The 12491-nt window shown below is 47.5% G+C and overlaps 1 protein-coding gene across 1 annotated transcript in view; it reads left to right on the top strand.

The window, feature by feature from the left end:
- LOC128755353 (cadherin-18) overlaps positions 1–12491 on the top strand; it is a 120852-nt gene that overhangs the window by 19377 nt on the left and 88984 nt on the right. The window contains exon 2 of the mRNA XM_053858688.1: positions 11862–12344. Within this exon, the coding sequence (XP_053714663.1) occupies positions 12114–12344 (231 nt within the window). The 5' untranslated portion in view covers positions 11862–12113. The remainder of the gene's footprint in view (positions 1–11861; positions 12345–12491) is intronic.

Here is a 12491-nt window from a genome sequence, read left to right as displayed (position 1 = left end):
ACGAACCTCCGCAGAGTCTGGAGGTTCCACACCTGTTGGGAGGCCATCAGCGGCAGAGCAGGATGTTTTCAGACGGCTCACATCTGTGCAAGGCATTTCATGTGGATGTGTGGGCAGCGGCTCCATCACATCCGCAGTGGCTGATGCTCATTTGCTCCAAACAGAGGAGCTGGAAAAATAGGTTATTGCTCTGAAGTGTAGCGCGCGAGCAGATGGAGCAGGAGACGCAGTCGGTCGGTGTCAAGCAAATATAGCGGTTTGTTCAGCGGCGCTGAAGTTGCCTGTGAAGTTGTCGAAAAGCAGCGTGCTGCTGAGCTAAACCTGCGAGTGCCTGGCGCCGCCCGACAACCGATTTGTCTCCACCAATTTCCCTGCAATCTCCAGAGTCCCGCGGAGTCGCAGGATTGCCCTGCTTGTGAAGCTGATCACACTAATCTGCTTCCTTTCACAAGCAATGAGCCGGGTCACATCACCCCGCCGACTCCAGCAGAAACAAACGCTTACTTTTTTGAGAGGAAGAACAGATCAATAGCAGAGGCTCGATAAAACACTTCTCACAAAAGTGGCTGTTGTCATGGTGGATAAATTATAATACAGGGAGTCTGAGCTAAACAGTAACGCGCAGTGAGATGCATGAGGGGAGCGTGCCTGGCTGTGGGGGCTTGTTTATCCCACTTTGTGGGGACCAATTCTTGACAAAACACTATCCTTGTGAGGACCGCATGGCATTGTCATTGTATTTAGGTTTCAGTTTCAGTCCTGGTTCAGGCTACCCTTGTGTTATGGATGGTTAGGTTTGTGGGGAGAGGCTGGGGAAAGGGTGATGGCAGTGAGAAACCTCACAATTTGCCCGCAAGAATAGAAATATAAACATGTGTGTGTGTGTTTGGGTCCCTGAAGTACCGGAGTAGAGATTTCCATTCAATGATTTTCGAACAAACACTGTCACCTTGCTTTAATTTGTGCTGTCGATGACGGTGTCGCCTGAGACTCCAGACCAGTGGCCCCAGACTTGACACTGGACACCGTCAAGTCATTAGGTTAGATTCCTGTTTACCGTTTTCTTGGCGTAAAGATTTCACACAGTCCTAAAATCTTGGGTTTAATTCAGATTCTTTGACCGCTTTCACACCATGGGCACAAGTCTGGATGAGCATTTGTTGCCCACAGTTACCGTAGTTGTCGCCACACCTGACTCACACCTGTTGGGTGACCTCTGCGTTGCGTTCAATGACACAATGCACCGACTGAAGCACTCTGTAACACGTCTCTGAGAGAAGTCTGGGGCAAAACTGGCTCCAGGTCCAAACATGACCGTTGACCTGGGCCTGTAATGAAGCTATATGTTTTCATTCGTCATGGCAGGTGATTCCTTGGATCACAATATTCTGTGTTTTGCTTGCACCACAGTGACACCTGGTGAACTCCAGTGAGGAGCCCATGAGGATTTAGCAGTGGTGAATTGCACACGAGCTCCCTCCTCAGACTGACACTTTTCTACACAAACATAGAGATGAGAAATTGACTGAGCGGTTTTCAGTAAATACTGACTCCTTTGACAGTTGGAAAAGCAGATGGAGGGGCAAAGTGTAATATAGCGATGATGAAGCTTCATGAAGCCTCACTTTCAGAGCTCAGTAGGGGGCGCCCTGAGTTTGAAGATGATGCGAGGCCTCATTAAAGAGTGTGAAAGAATGTAGAGAGAGAGTGCCAGCTCATGGGCTCTGTGAATGGGGACAGTGTTTCATGAAGCTTCATGAACTTGTGAAACATTCAGAGAAAAATATCTTCAGTCTAAGGACACTAGGAGAACTAGAGCTAACAGAAGCACATGCTGCAATATTGCAGTTCATGAATTGTTTCAATCCGTTCGACCGCAAACATTGATGTTGGGAAATATTAATACAAAGGTTGATTGAAATGGAAACATTTTCTCTCTGAACAGATTTAGGTGACAGAGCAACCCACATTCCTTCTTTATATTTTCGGGCACCAGTCATGAAGACTGAGATGAATCCAGACACATTGATCACTTCTCATTCCGAACCCTTCACTGCTCGAGAACGTCAAAGCCAAAATTCTCCCAGAGAGAATCCAGAACTTTACTGTCGGAATGTGGCCTAAAAATCATAAAGAATCTTTCCGTCTCACTGGGACACGAACCACGTGCCACAGACACTGGTCGTGTTCCAAGCGTGAACCAAACGTCTTGTGCTGCGACTCCTCTCTGATCGCTCAAAGAGCTTTGTTATTAATATCATGCAGACAGACACGAATGGCTGTCCAACTCTTCCTCTGTTGACCCACTTTCCACTGTGAGGAACACGGCGTCTGAAAGGCAGCGTCACACAACTCTCTCAACGTTTTGCTCCTGTTTGTCTGTGAGGATCTTCACCGTCATGAAGCCAGAGAAAGTTTTAAATTCTCGTGTGTCGTCCCTGGATTTGTTGTGTGTGTGTGTGTGTATATGCAAAGACAAAATATATTCATCCATCTTTTATCTGAATGTGCTGCAAGTCAAATTCCTCGACCGTTTTCACACTGTTGTTGTCACACTGCACCATGCCACTTCACCCCTCCTCCCTTGCGACTCTCTGAGCTGGTGATGGGTAGTTGAGGTGTCATGAAACAGTGCTGCAGGGTTGATGTAACAGTGTCCTAATTTTCAAAGGTAACTAGATGGAGCTCTTGGTTTACAAATGATGTGAGGTTTTACTGAATGAGTTGTTCAAGTGCAAACATTTCACAGCAGACAGCGCCACCTGGTGGCCTCTGAAAATCAGGACACTGTTTCATGAAGCCTCATCTACCCTTCAATACTGTGTCACGAAACCTCATCTACCCTTCAATACTGTGTCATGAAACCTCATCTACCCTTCAATACAGTGTCATGAAGCCTCATCTACCCTTCAATACTGTGTCATGAAACCTCATCTACCCTTCAGTACTGAGTCATGAAACCTCATCTACCCTTCAATACTGTGTCATGAAACCTCATCTACCCTTCAATACTGTGTCATGAAACCTCATCTACCCTTCAATACAGTGTCATGAAACCTCATTTACCCTTCAATACTGTGTCATGAAGCCTCATCTACCCTTCAATACTGTGTCATGAAACCTCATCTACCCTTCAATACTGTGTCATGAAACCTCATCTACCCTTCAATACTGTGTCATGAAACCTGATCTACCCTTCAATACTGTGTCATGAAGCCTCATCTATCCTTCAATACTGTGTCATGAAGCCTCATCTACCCTTCAATACTGTGTCATGAAGCTTCATCCACTCTCTCACGCTTTTCAGTTCTTTCTTGGCCCTACCAGTTGTATTTTATTTTTATGTGGAGGAATAGAGGGAACAATGATGATGACAGCTGACAGAAAAGCTTGCCATAAAAATGTTAAAGACACTCCACAGCAGAAGTTGAAAAATACATTTGAAAATGTGGGTGAGAAAGAGAGATCCGAGGTGACTGGACATTCTGGCTCAACACTGTCTCTCGCCCTGCTTCTCTGAGCCTTCTGCTCCCTGACATCAGACACCTGATGCGGTGAAATCGAATGCAGCGTTGGAGCTCTCGGCGGGGGCCCGGAACGTGAGCGAGGAGCGACAGGAGCCCCTTCTCCATCTCAGCGCGAGCGAGTTTAGGTCCGGCATCGCTCCCTCTGTTCTCGCCTGACGCCTGATTTTATTATTCCACTTCTGTTTTTTAAGTGGCCGCCCCCCGCTGAGGGCCCGGTGGCTGCGGCGCTGGTGCCAGGACTGCTGACTCTGCTGGGCTTGTTTACATGACCGTGTGGTGATTTCATTTCCTGCTTTGATAAATAAAACAGCAACGACGCAGCAGCGGCGCTATGTTTTTGTCCGCTAACGTCGCCCTCGCCAGCACTTAGACAAACCAATAAAAGTGTGCGGTGACTTATTTGCTGCGACACGTCGGGAAGTTTATGCAGCCGTGAACCTCTTTAATGGGAGTCAAAGTCACCAAGACTTTTCACTGCTGGCGGTCCGCCGTCCTGATGAGATGAAGCGGGCAACACTTCCTCTGCTCTCTTCACTCCGTCTCTCGCTGTTTGAAGGAGCCATGGCGGAAAACTTCATGAGCTTCTAGTTTTACTTTCTTCAGTTAGGATTCTTTATTTAAATCACAAGTGCCTTTGAAGGTTTGACTCGCCCCTCCGGTCGCTATGGAAACCTTTCATGTGGCTGTTCCGGGGTCGAGAGAGGACCCGCGATCCAGATCGCGGGTCTGCCCCAGGGCCTCCCCCGAGCGGACTGAGCTGCTCCCTGTTTCAGACCTTTGGGTCGACTGTAACCAACATTTGTGATGACAAGTCATGACGGTGGGAGAAATGAACCCCCTGCGATTAAAGTGTCTGAGTTATGAGAGGAGATATTAAAGCTTGGTTATGAGATGATTATCATAATGGTCGGAGGGTCAAGTCATTAATATGAATGAAGAAAGTTGTGATGAGACAATTGAACAGAATTGTATTAATTTTCAGTCCAATTGTTGCTAAAAAATGTCAAAATACTACTACTGCTACTACTAATACAAATGCAAATACTACTACTACTACTACTAATAATAATAATAATAATAATAATAATAAAACAAAACAAACAATGTGATCAGACAATTCGGGGTCTGAATGGCTCGGCAGGAAGATGTGCTGGTGAAGCTTCACGAAACAGTGTTTGCATTTTTGAGTCTTTCTATAAATGACAATGTGATTTCATTGAAAAAGTAGGTACACTGAGCGTCATCTCGTAGCATCTTGTAGGAGTCTGAATGGCTCGTGCTCGGCAGGGAGATGTGCTGGTGAAGCTTCATGAAACACTGTGTTAATTTTTAGTCCAGTTGGGGGTGCTCTTCTATAAATGGCATGATTCAAATAGTGGGTTGGTCATTGTAGTCTAGTGAGCGCCATCTTGTGGCCAGAGTTAGGCTGCTGCTCCCCAAGTGTCGGACCAACAGACTCTAGAACTCTTTTGTACACCATGACATCATACTCTACAACTCCTCACTTGGGGGTAGGAAGTAGTAGGGTACGCTACGCTACATAGTAATGGACACTTGATCAATGTGCAATAACCATCTCTCTGTTGCAATAACCTATTTTAATCTAGTTTATTTATTTATTTTTTCTCTGTGTGATGCTCTTCCTGACCACATGCCCTTTCTTGCCTCTATTGCTGCTGGAAATGTAAATTTCCTGGAGGGAGTCATCCCAAAAGGATCAATCAAGTCTAGTCAGAGTCTCTAAGTCTAACCTTTTCTCGGTCAGACAAGTGGCGACAAGTCGTCCTGAAGCTAGTCAGCTATGGCATGGAAAAAAAAATTATTATTATCAAAATGTGGTTCACGAGACATGCAGCAAGATAATAACCCCACGAGTTTTAAAAAGTGTTAGAAACATGAGCAACAACCCCCGTCATTTCCCCCGTCAAGTACTTCATCATGATGAATTCTCAGTCAAATTAATTTTCAGTTCAAAAGGCAAAATCGTCAAGAAAATCAAAGTGCTGAGTCAGATTGTGAGTGCTTTTGTGCAATGATGTTGAGTACGTGCCACCGCCAGGCAGCGGTTTGAGACACGCAGAGCTTCCGCGCAGAGCCACAGCGCCGCAGTCATTGCAGCTCACAGTCTATTCCACTGAATTACTGGAGCTCCTGCTGCTACAGTGGGACACGCAGACGCGCGGTGGGCAGAAGGTTGCCCAGAACATCATCATGAAATGAGGAGAAATGCTTTCTATTGACGGCGCCAGATGCTGCTGATTTCACAGCTCCAGAATTGTATTTCGTTTTGAATCAACGGGATGATCGGACAATTAGGAGTCTGATTGGCTCGAGCTGAGCAGAGGCGTATTTTTATCCCCCTCACCGCCCCCCCAGAGGTAACGTGCTGTGCTGCTATCGAGCGAGTCAATGGAGGGTGGTTCGTAAATAGTGGCCGCATCAGCATATTTTTCTGCTCCCTCATGTTTCATTCTGATTCTTTTAGAAGATGTCAAACTGACTTTGACTCAAATTGCCTGCACATATTGCTGAGAGGTCCTTGAATGCATCTCAGATGGAGATGAGTCGGCTGACAGGAGGGAGGTGGAGCGGCTGGTGTCCTGGTGCAGCCACAACAACCTGGAGCTCAACGCCCAGAAGACAGTGGAGATGGTCCCAGACTTCAGGAGAGTCACAGTTTCTCTGTCCCCTCTCATGTTGGCTGGTTCACCCATTCCTATTGTGGACTCCTTCTGCTTCCTGGGAACCACCATCACTGAGGACCTCAAACTAGAGCCAACCATCAGGTCCCTCATCAGGAAGGCGCAGCAGAGAATGTTCTTCTTGAGGCAGCTACGAAAACTACGGCCGACGAAGTTGCTGGTGGAGTTCTACACAACCTGCCACCTCTCCATGACCCTTATGCCTCCAGGACCCAGAGACGTGCTGGTTGGACTGTTTGTTCCTCTTCCCTCTGGCAGGAGGCTACGGTCCAGACCAGATGCTAAAAGGGGTTTCTCCCTTTTCAGCACCTCAGCAGCGAGTCACAAGCTCTCTCAACTGATGTCTACTCTGAATCTCTCCTGGATAACTTATCTTTTGTTTCTAAGAGAACAACGCTTCGTGACCGCTAGCATTCCACCAGGAGGTCAGAACATCCGACCAGTCACTCAGTCGATTTCGCTCTCGATTAAAACAATTCCAACAACTGTTCAAAGGATAAAGAGCGCCACCTACAGCCTCTGAGCGTGATGACTGCACCTCTCCTCGGCAGGTCTGGAAGCTCGTACCATCCAATCTGTCTGCGCTCACTGTCATATTTCCGCGCATTTCCATAAAGCTTACAGAGGAAACTCTCCGTCCTCCAGTGACCATATATTTCACGTCCTCACCAACCACCTCCTCCTACAACGCTGCCTCTGTTTCCTCTTTAGTGCAAGAGCTACATGATCAATGCTTCTGGAGTTTGTTGTTGTCATGAACGTTTGACTCTGGGCTGCTCCCCCTGGTGGATACATGGGTGAACAGCAATGACAACGTAAAGCACGCATGGAAGCTGGTGATCAGTGATGGTGTTGGAACAGGACGGGTACAATTTCAAACGTAAAGTGAGCATGAATGGTTCTAAAACCATAAGATATAATGGCACACCAGAACAAGGCTTCATCGATTTACTGGGTCGCAGGGTATGTAACGCCACCGTGGCACATGTTAGGAATGCTCCCTTCACACTGAGCTGTCTTGTTGGTTGGCTGATGACGATGTTCGAGCTCGGGCTGTCGAATGACTAGCAGCCGAACCAAAGTAGGGGTCTTAAAAGATCGATACAGTACTGTGCCACCAAGAATCACGATATTTGAGTGTATTGATGTTTTCTCACACCCTTCACCTGGCAGAGGCCAGAGTGTGTGTGCAGTAAAGGATCGAGACTGGGGAGAAGGCCTTCATCCGGACCATATATGACTCACCTATCTAGACTTCTCCGTGGCTGAAAAATCCAACGTGTCTTCCGTCACTTTCTGGTGCTTGGATTCGCTCTTTAGTAAGACATTATCCTGCACCACGTCACACTTCACAGGTGGGTCTCCGGGGTTGATGCAAGCTTCGTGTCCGACCGAGTTTTCAATTTTCCGAAAGGTTCACTGTGGAAGACTCAACAGGACACAGTCGGCCAGACTCCCTGCCATCTCGCCTCGGTGACTCAGCAACAGATAAGACGTTGAGGTGTGCGTTAAACGCTGAGCTTCTTATCTTGACCTGTTTTTAATACAAACATTTCTCTCCGGTGTTTTGGCTCGGGGCTTGCGACGCTCGCCGTTATTGCATGGAGGGTTTTCATCCACTTTAAACTGATTAAAATTGGATGCGCTGACTGCATATGAACACAGTTATTGATCATGTGTGTGGGGAACCAGCGCCGGGGGCCTTTGGACCTGATCGAGGAAGAGTCTCGCCATCTCAGAATACACCATTCATTACGTGGCGAAACTGGATTATGTGGCGGGATTATCTTGAGTCCCACCCTCATGGAAGGCAACAGGATTTGGATGTCAGTCCACTTCTGCAGATGAGGAGGCCAGATTACCAGTGTTAGAGAGACTTAATCCCGTGCTTGAACCGTTCACTCACTTGAGTTGTTCATGTGAGAACAGCAGGATTAGCTTCATACGTGAAAGTGTTGTGGCAGGAAAAAGAATAATTCTGTGATCATCCTTCCAAGTGTGCGACACACACAAGTTGCATTAATGTCCCAGATTATTTCCTGCAACGGTAAGAGAAGACGAGCTTTGAAGTCTGTCTGCTGCTAGATCCTATTAAATATCAAATACATATGTTTGTCCTCGCCGTAATCCCCTTAAAGCCGGGAATCTGCTCCAGCATGGGCGATGTTGGTCCGTCTCCACTGCTGCATGTCTAATAGCATCTGCGGCGTTTGGTCTCTGCGTAAAGGCAGTGAACATATGGTCCGAAAAAACGCTGGAGAGTGACGATTCCTCAGGAATTTAATGAGGGAGAAGACGTTTGAGCCGTGGCTCTCACACACTGACACATTGGATGAGGAAATTTGGAGGCGTTTCTGCTGAGATGAAGTGGGAGCAGCAGCGTCTTGGCTGAGGAGACGTGTGTGATCCACTCCACTGACCAAACAAAAGATGGGTTTTTCTCCACATCTGGAGACAGGACAAGATTCTCAACCCCCCGCGGTGAACCCAGAACTACACGTTCATCTTTGAGATTTGTGTTTTTTCACAGAGACACGCCTGCAGATCTCCTCTGGTCCAACCAGCCTTGCTGGTCCTGATGCACCCTTTGCTCTTCCAGTCTCTCACTGAAGGGCTTCATGAATAGATCACTAGAGCACCAGCCCTGTTTCCCTCAATGAGACAAATGTTTTAAATGTTACGTTCTTGGAAACTCATCCATCAGTTCCAACTAACAGGGGAATCATCTATCTATCTATCTATCTATCTATCTATCTATCTGCCTACGGTATCTATCTATCTATCCATCTATCTATCTATCTATCTATCTATCTGCCTACGGTATCTATCTATCTATCTATCTATCTATCTGTGTCTGTCTGTCTGTTTATCTGTCTGTCTGTCTGTCTCTGTCTGTCTGTCTGTCCGTCCATCCCCGTATGCCAGATAACCAATATGTTTGTGTAGGATCGATGATTGGTTGTGAAAAACACATTAAATGGGCATTATTTTTAATTTAATATTCAAACTGGCTCACTATAAAAAGCATTAAACTTTAAAAACGTATGGCGGATTCAAACCATCAACCTTCGCTTTCCCAAGGATTTGCACTAACCTCTACTCCACTGTAACAGCGCATGTAAGTTTGGACATGCAGAACGTATTTTTGTCACTAAAGTCACATAAAAGTTTCAGTCACCCAGCAACAAGAATAATCGATTTTATTGATTGATTGATTGATGTATTTATTTTGTGATGGATGCCCTTTCTCCTGGCTTGCACACCAGCCCCCCTAAATGGCTGTGCGCGTGCACATGCTCCAACATGTTGCTTCTTCTGGTCGGGTCTCTTTGGGTCTTGGAACTCACACCAACCCCTGTGGATATGGCCCACCTTTCTTTGACTCCCTGTCGAGAAAAAGACTCGAGTGACTCCTGAAGGGGCAAGCTGAGGTAGTGCGTTTGAAGGAGTCAGTTCAGTAAACCAACTAAAAATCGACACTAAACTGGGAAGAAGACGTGCTCCTAGATAGTGTTTTTCAATCTCAAGTGCCCGAGTGGAAGCCTTGGTCAGGCTTCGACCGAACGTAACAATGGCAGATGTCTTCGGATTCAGGAGGCAAGGCTTATTGTACAGCAGGGACTCATTTTGCATCTTTTTTCCCAAACCTTTTTGGGGGACAACAACCCGACATCGAAACAAGGATCATTAAATGACTGTTGAATAGAGTCTTTTGTCCAATGTTGACCCAGAAGTCGGCCTCTCGTGTTGGGGTCCAGATGAGGACTCACACAGGGGACGCCCACCTGCTGCCGTTGGTATAAATAGCACCTGGTGAATCATGACTGCTGGAGCTGAAAAGCTGGCCTGAAACCATGGTCACATGGGGTCCACTTAGGTCCAGGTGTTGGACCGTCAGGAGAAGCGCATCGCCATGTGAAGAGCAGCAACATTTGATCCAAGTGTCAGACCACGGACGTGTTTGTAAACAAAGACTGGATTATTTATCATGCTAATCTGGCCTTTCCGTTGAATTCCGACGTCAACGGAAGGACTCCGCTTCCGAAGTGCAGCGGTGACCTCCAGTCTGACAGCTTGGCAGCGGAGAGCGATCGGCGCTCCAGTGACATTGATCATAAATTCATCCACACGTGCGTCGCTGCTCAGCTTTTCAAAATGCCTGTCACTTCAGTCCTGACGCAGATGCGTGTGTATCGTCCCGGCAGATGCAATAAGCATATTGATCTGGCTCGTCTCCCAAGGACGCAATTTGGAGGTTGGCAGATGCTGCGTGTTTACCTCTATCGAAAACACATTTAGACCCTTAACTAATATACTTTGTTACTGGAAATAGGGAAAATGACAGTCAGCGAAGGTCGAGGGGTCACGGGGACACGGAGTGACATGATGGCGTGACACACCTGCCTCAGAGTGAATCTCCTCCCGCGGAGAGATGAGTTTCCTCTGATGCCTTGAAGCATGAAGACGGACGAGGACAGAACAGGAAGAAGCTTTGACGGAGACGATCTTGAGGTGTGACTCTCCGGAGACCACAGCCAAGTTCTAAAATAGAGAGTGAAACTAAGACATGGAAATGCTGAACGCTGAGGCGACGCCACGTCCTGAGGTTACGGATTGTTGCTCTTCAAGCAAACGTTGCTTCCCAGGACTGAGAGCCCGAATAAACCGCAGCCAGATCCAGTTAACAAATGAAACGGGCCAATAAACTGTTTTAATAGAGCCGGCCCATGAGGTGACTCACAGCGCCCGAGGTCCAGGTCTCATTAATGGCAGTGACCTGGCATCCGTCATGCGCCGAGCTCAGAGGCACGCTCAACCTTTTGATGAGCATCTCCAGACCTCCGTCATCGGCTTACGTGAAAGTGATATCCCTGGAATGATGTTGAATTGTTAGAAATATAATCCTCCAACCTAGATGAGGATCAGCTTCTCCGAGAAGGAGACCGTGGAAGTAACACATATCCAGTCCCGATCTGCAGCGATGAGCACTGTATGGTGGTGCAGAAAGAGCTGAGCCAGGAGGCCTAGCTCTCCACTGACTGCTGGGTTTCTCCTGTGGTCACCAGCTTTGTGGTGAGTTTCTCTGTCAGGGAAGCTCAGGCACCAGGAGAGACTTGATGCCCCCCCACCCCCCACCCCTCTTTATCGACTGAGCCATCGGAGGTGGCTCATTTTCAGCTTGCCTCCTGGTGTCCTCTCAAGCGTGGCCAACGGGGATCTCATTTGACACCTTGCTATTCCCACAATCCCGCTAGAGGAGACTTATTTGAAGCAAGAATCCTGACCTTGTATAACATGGCTGCTTAAATGGAAAGCAACTACCAATGATTCTGAGTGAATTATTACAGTGTTATTACAGCACGTGTATTTAAAATATGTCATAAGAGGTTAGTGTTTAGAGTTGGGTTTTTATGTCGCCCATTAGCCATGTGAATGAATGAAGAACGGTTGTCATGTCATTCTCCGTATCTGAATCTCTGGTTGTATCAAACTCGTCTTTGTTGTTTTTACCCGTTACGAAGTTGCCTAGCATAACATGACGCTCTGTGATTGAGATTTGAGTTGCACTAACAGAATCAGGTCATGGACGTCTTCCAATCTCTGACCGAGTGTCTTGTGTTTTCCTTCTCAGGATTCCGGAATGGCCGTCTGGATTACCCTCTCCTCCACCTAGAAGGATCATGCCGGATTGGGAAATTCCATAATGTAAATCTTTTCTTTTTTGGTGTTTTTCTTGCGACCATGAGTCTTCAGGGATTAACCAGGACTGCTCTTCTTCACGTTTGGATTTAACTTTTCGCGCGGCAGCGGTGGCAAGCGTTGGAGGCGGCATTGGCGGTGGCAGGACTTTGCCACCTCGGAAAGCGACTCTCCAGACGCCACCATGAGGATACCGGCCTCCTCCTGTCTGTGCCCCGTCCTGCTCTGCCTGTGCTTCATCCAGAGGTGCTGTGGGTCCAGCCACCACCTCCCGGTCAAAGTGGCCTCCAAGAACCAGACCAAACTGGCCAACGGGGAGACGGAGGTGCACCACAGGCCCAAGCGCGGCTGGATCTGGAACCAATTCTTTGTTTTAGAAGAACACATGGGACCAAAGGCGCAGTACGTGGGGAAGGTAGGACGGATACTCATCATTGCAGCACGAGTCACTGTCAGTAGTACAACTGCAGCACGAGCTCCTGATGTGTGATGTGGTCACAACAATACGACCACAGCCTCGGTCAGTTGGGTCCAATATGGGGAACCCCTGATTTAGAAATGG

Source organism: Synchiropus splendidus, chromosome 3, assembly GCF_027744825.2.
Source record: "Synchiropus splendidus isolate RoL2022-P1 chromosome 3, RoL_Sspl_1.0, whole genome shotgun sequence".
NCBI lineage: Eukaryota > Metazoa > Chordata > Actinopteri > Syngnathiformes > Callionymidae > Synchiropus > Synchiropus splendidus.
Note: the sequence above shows the minus strand (reverse complement) of the source record. Positions and strands in the feature narration are given on the sequence as shown.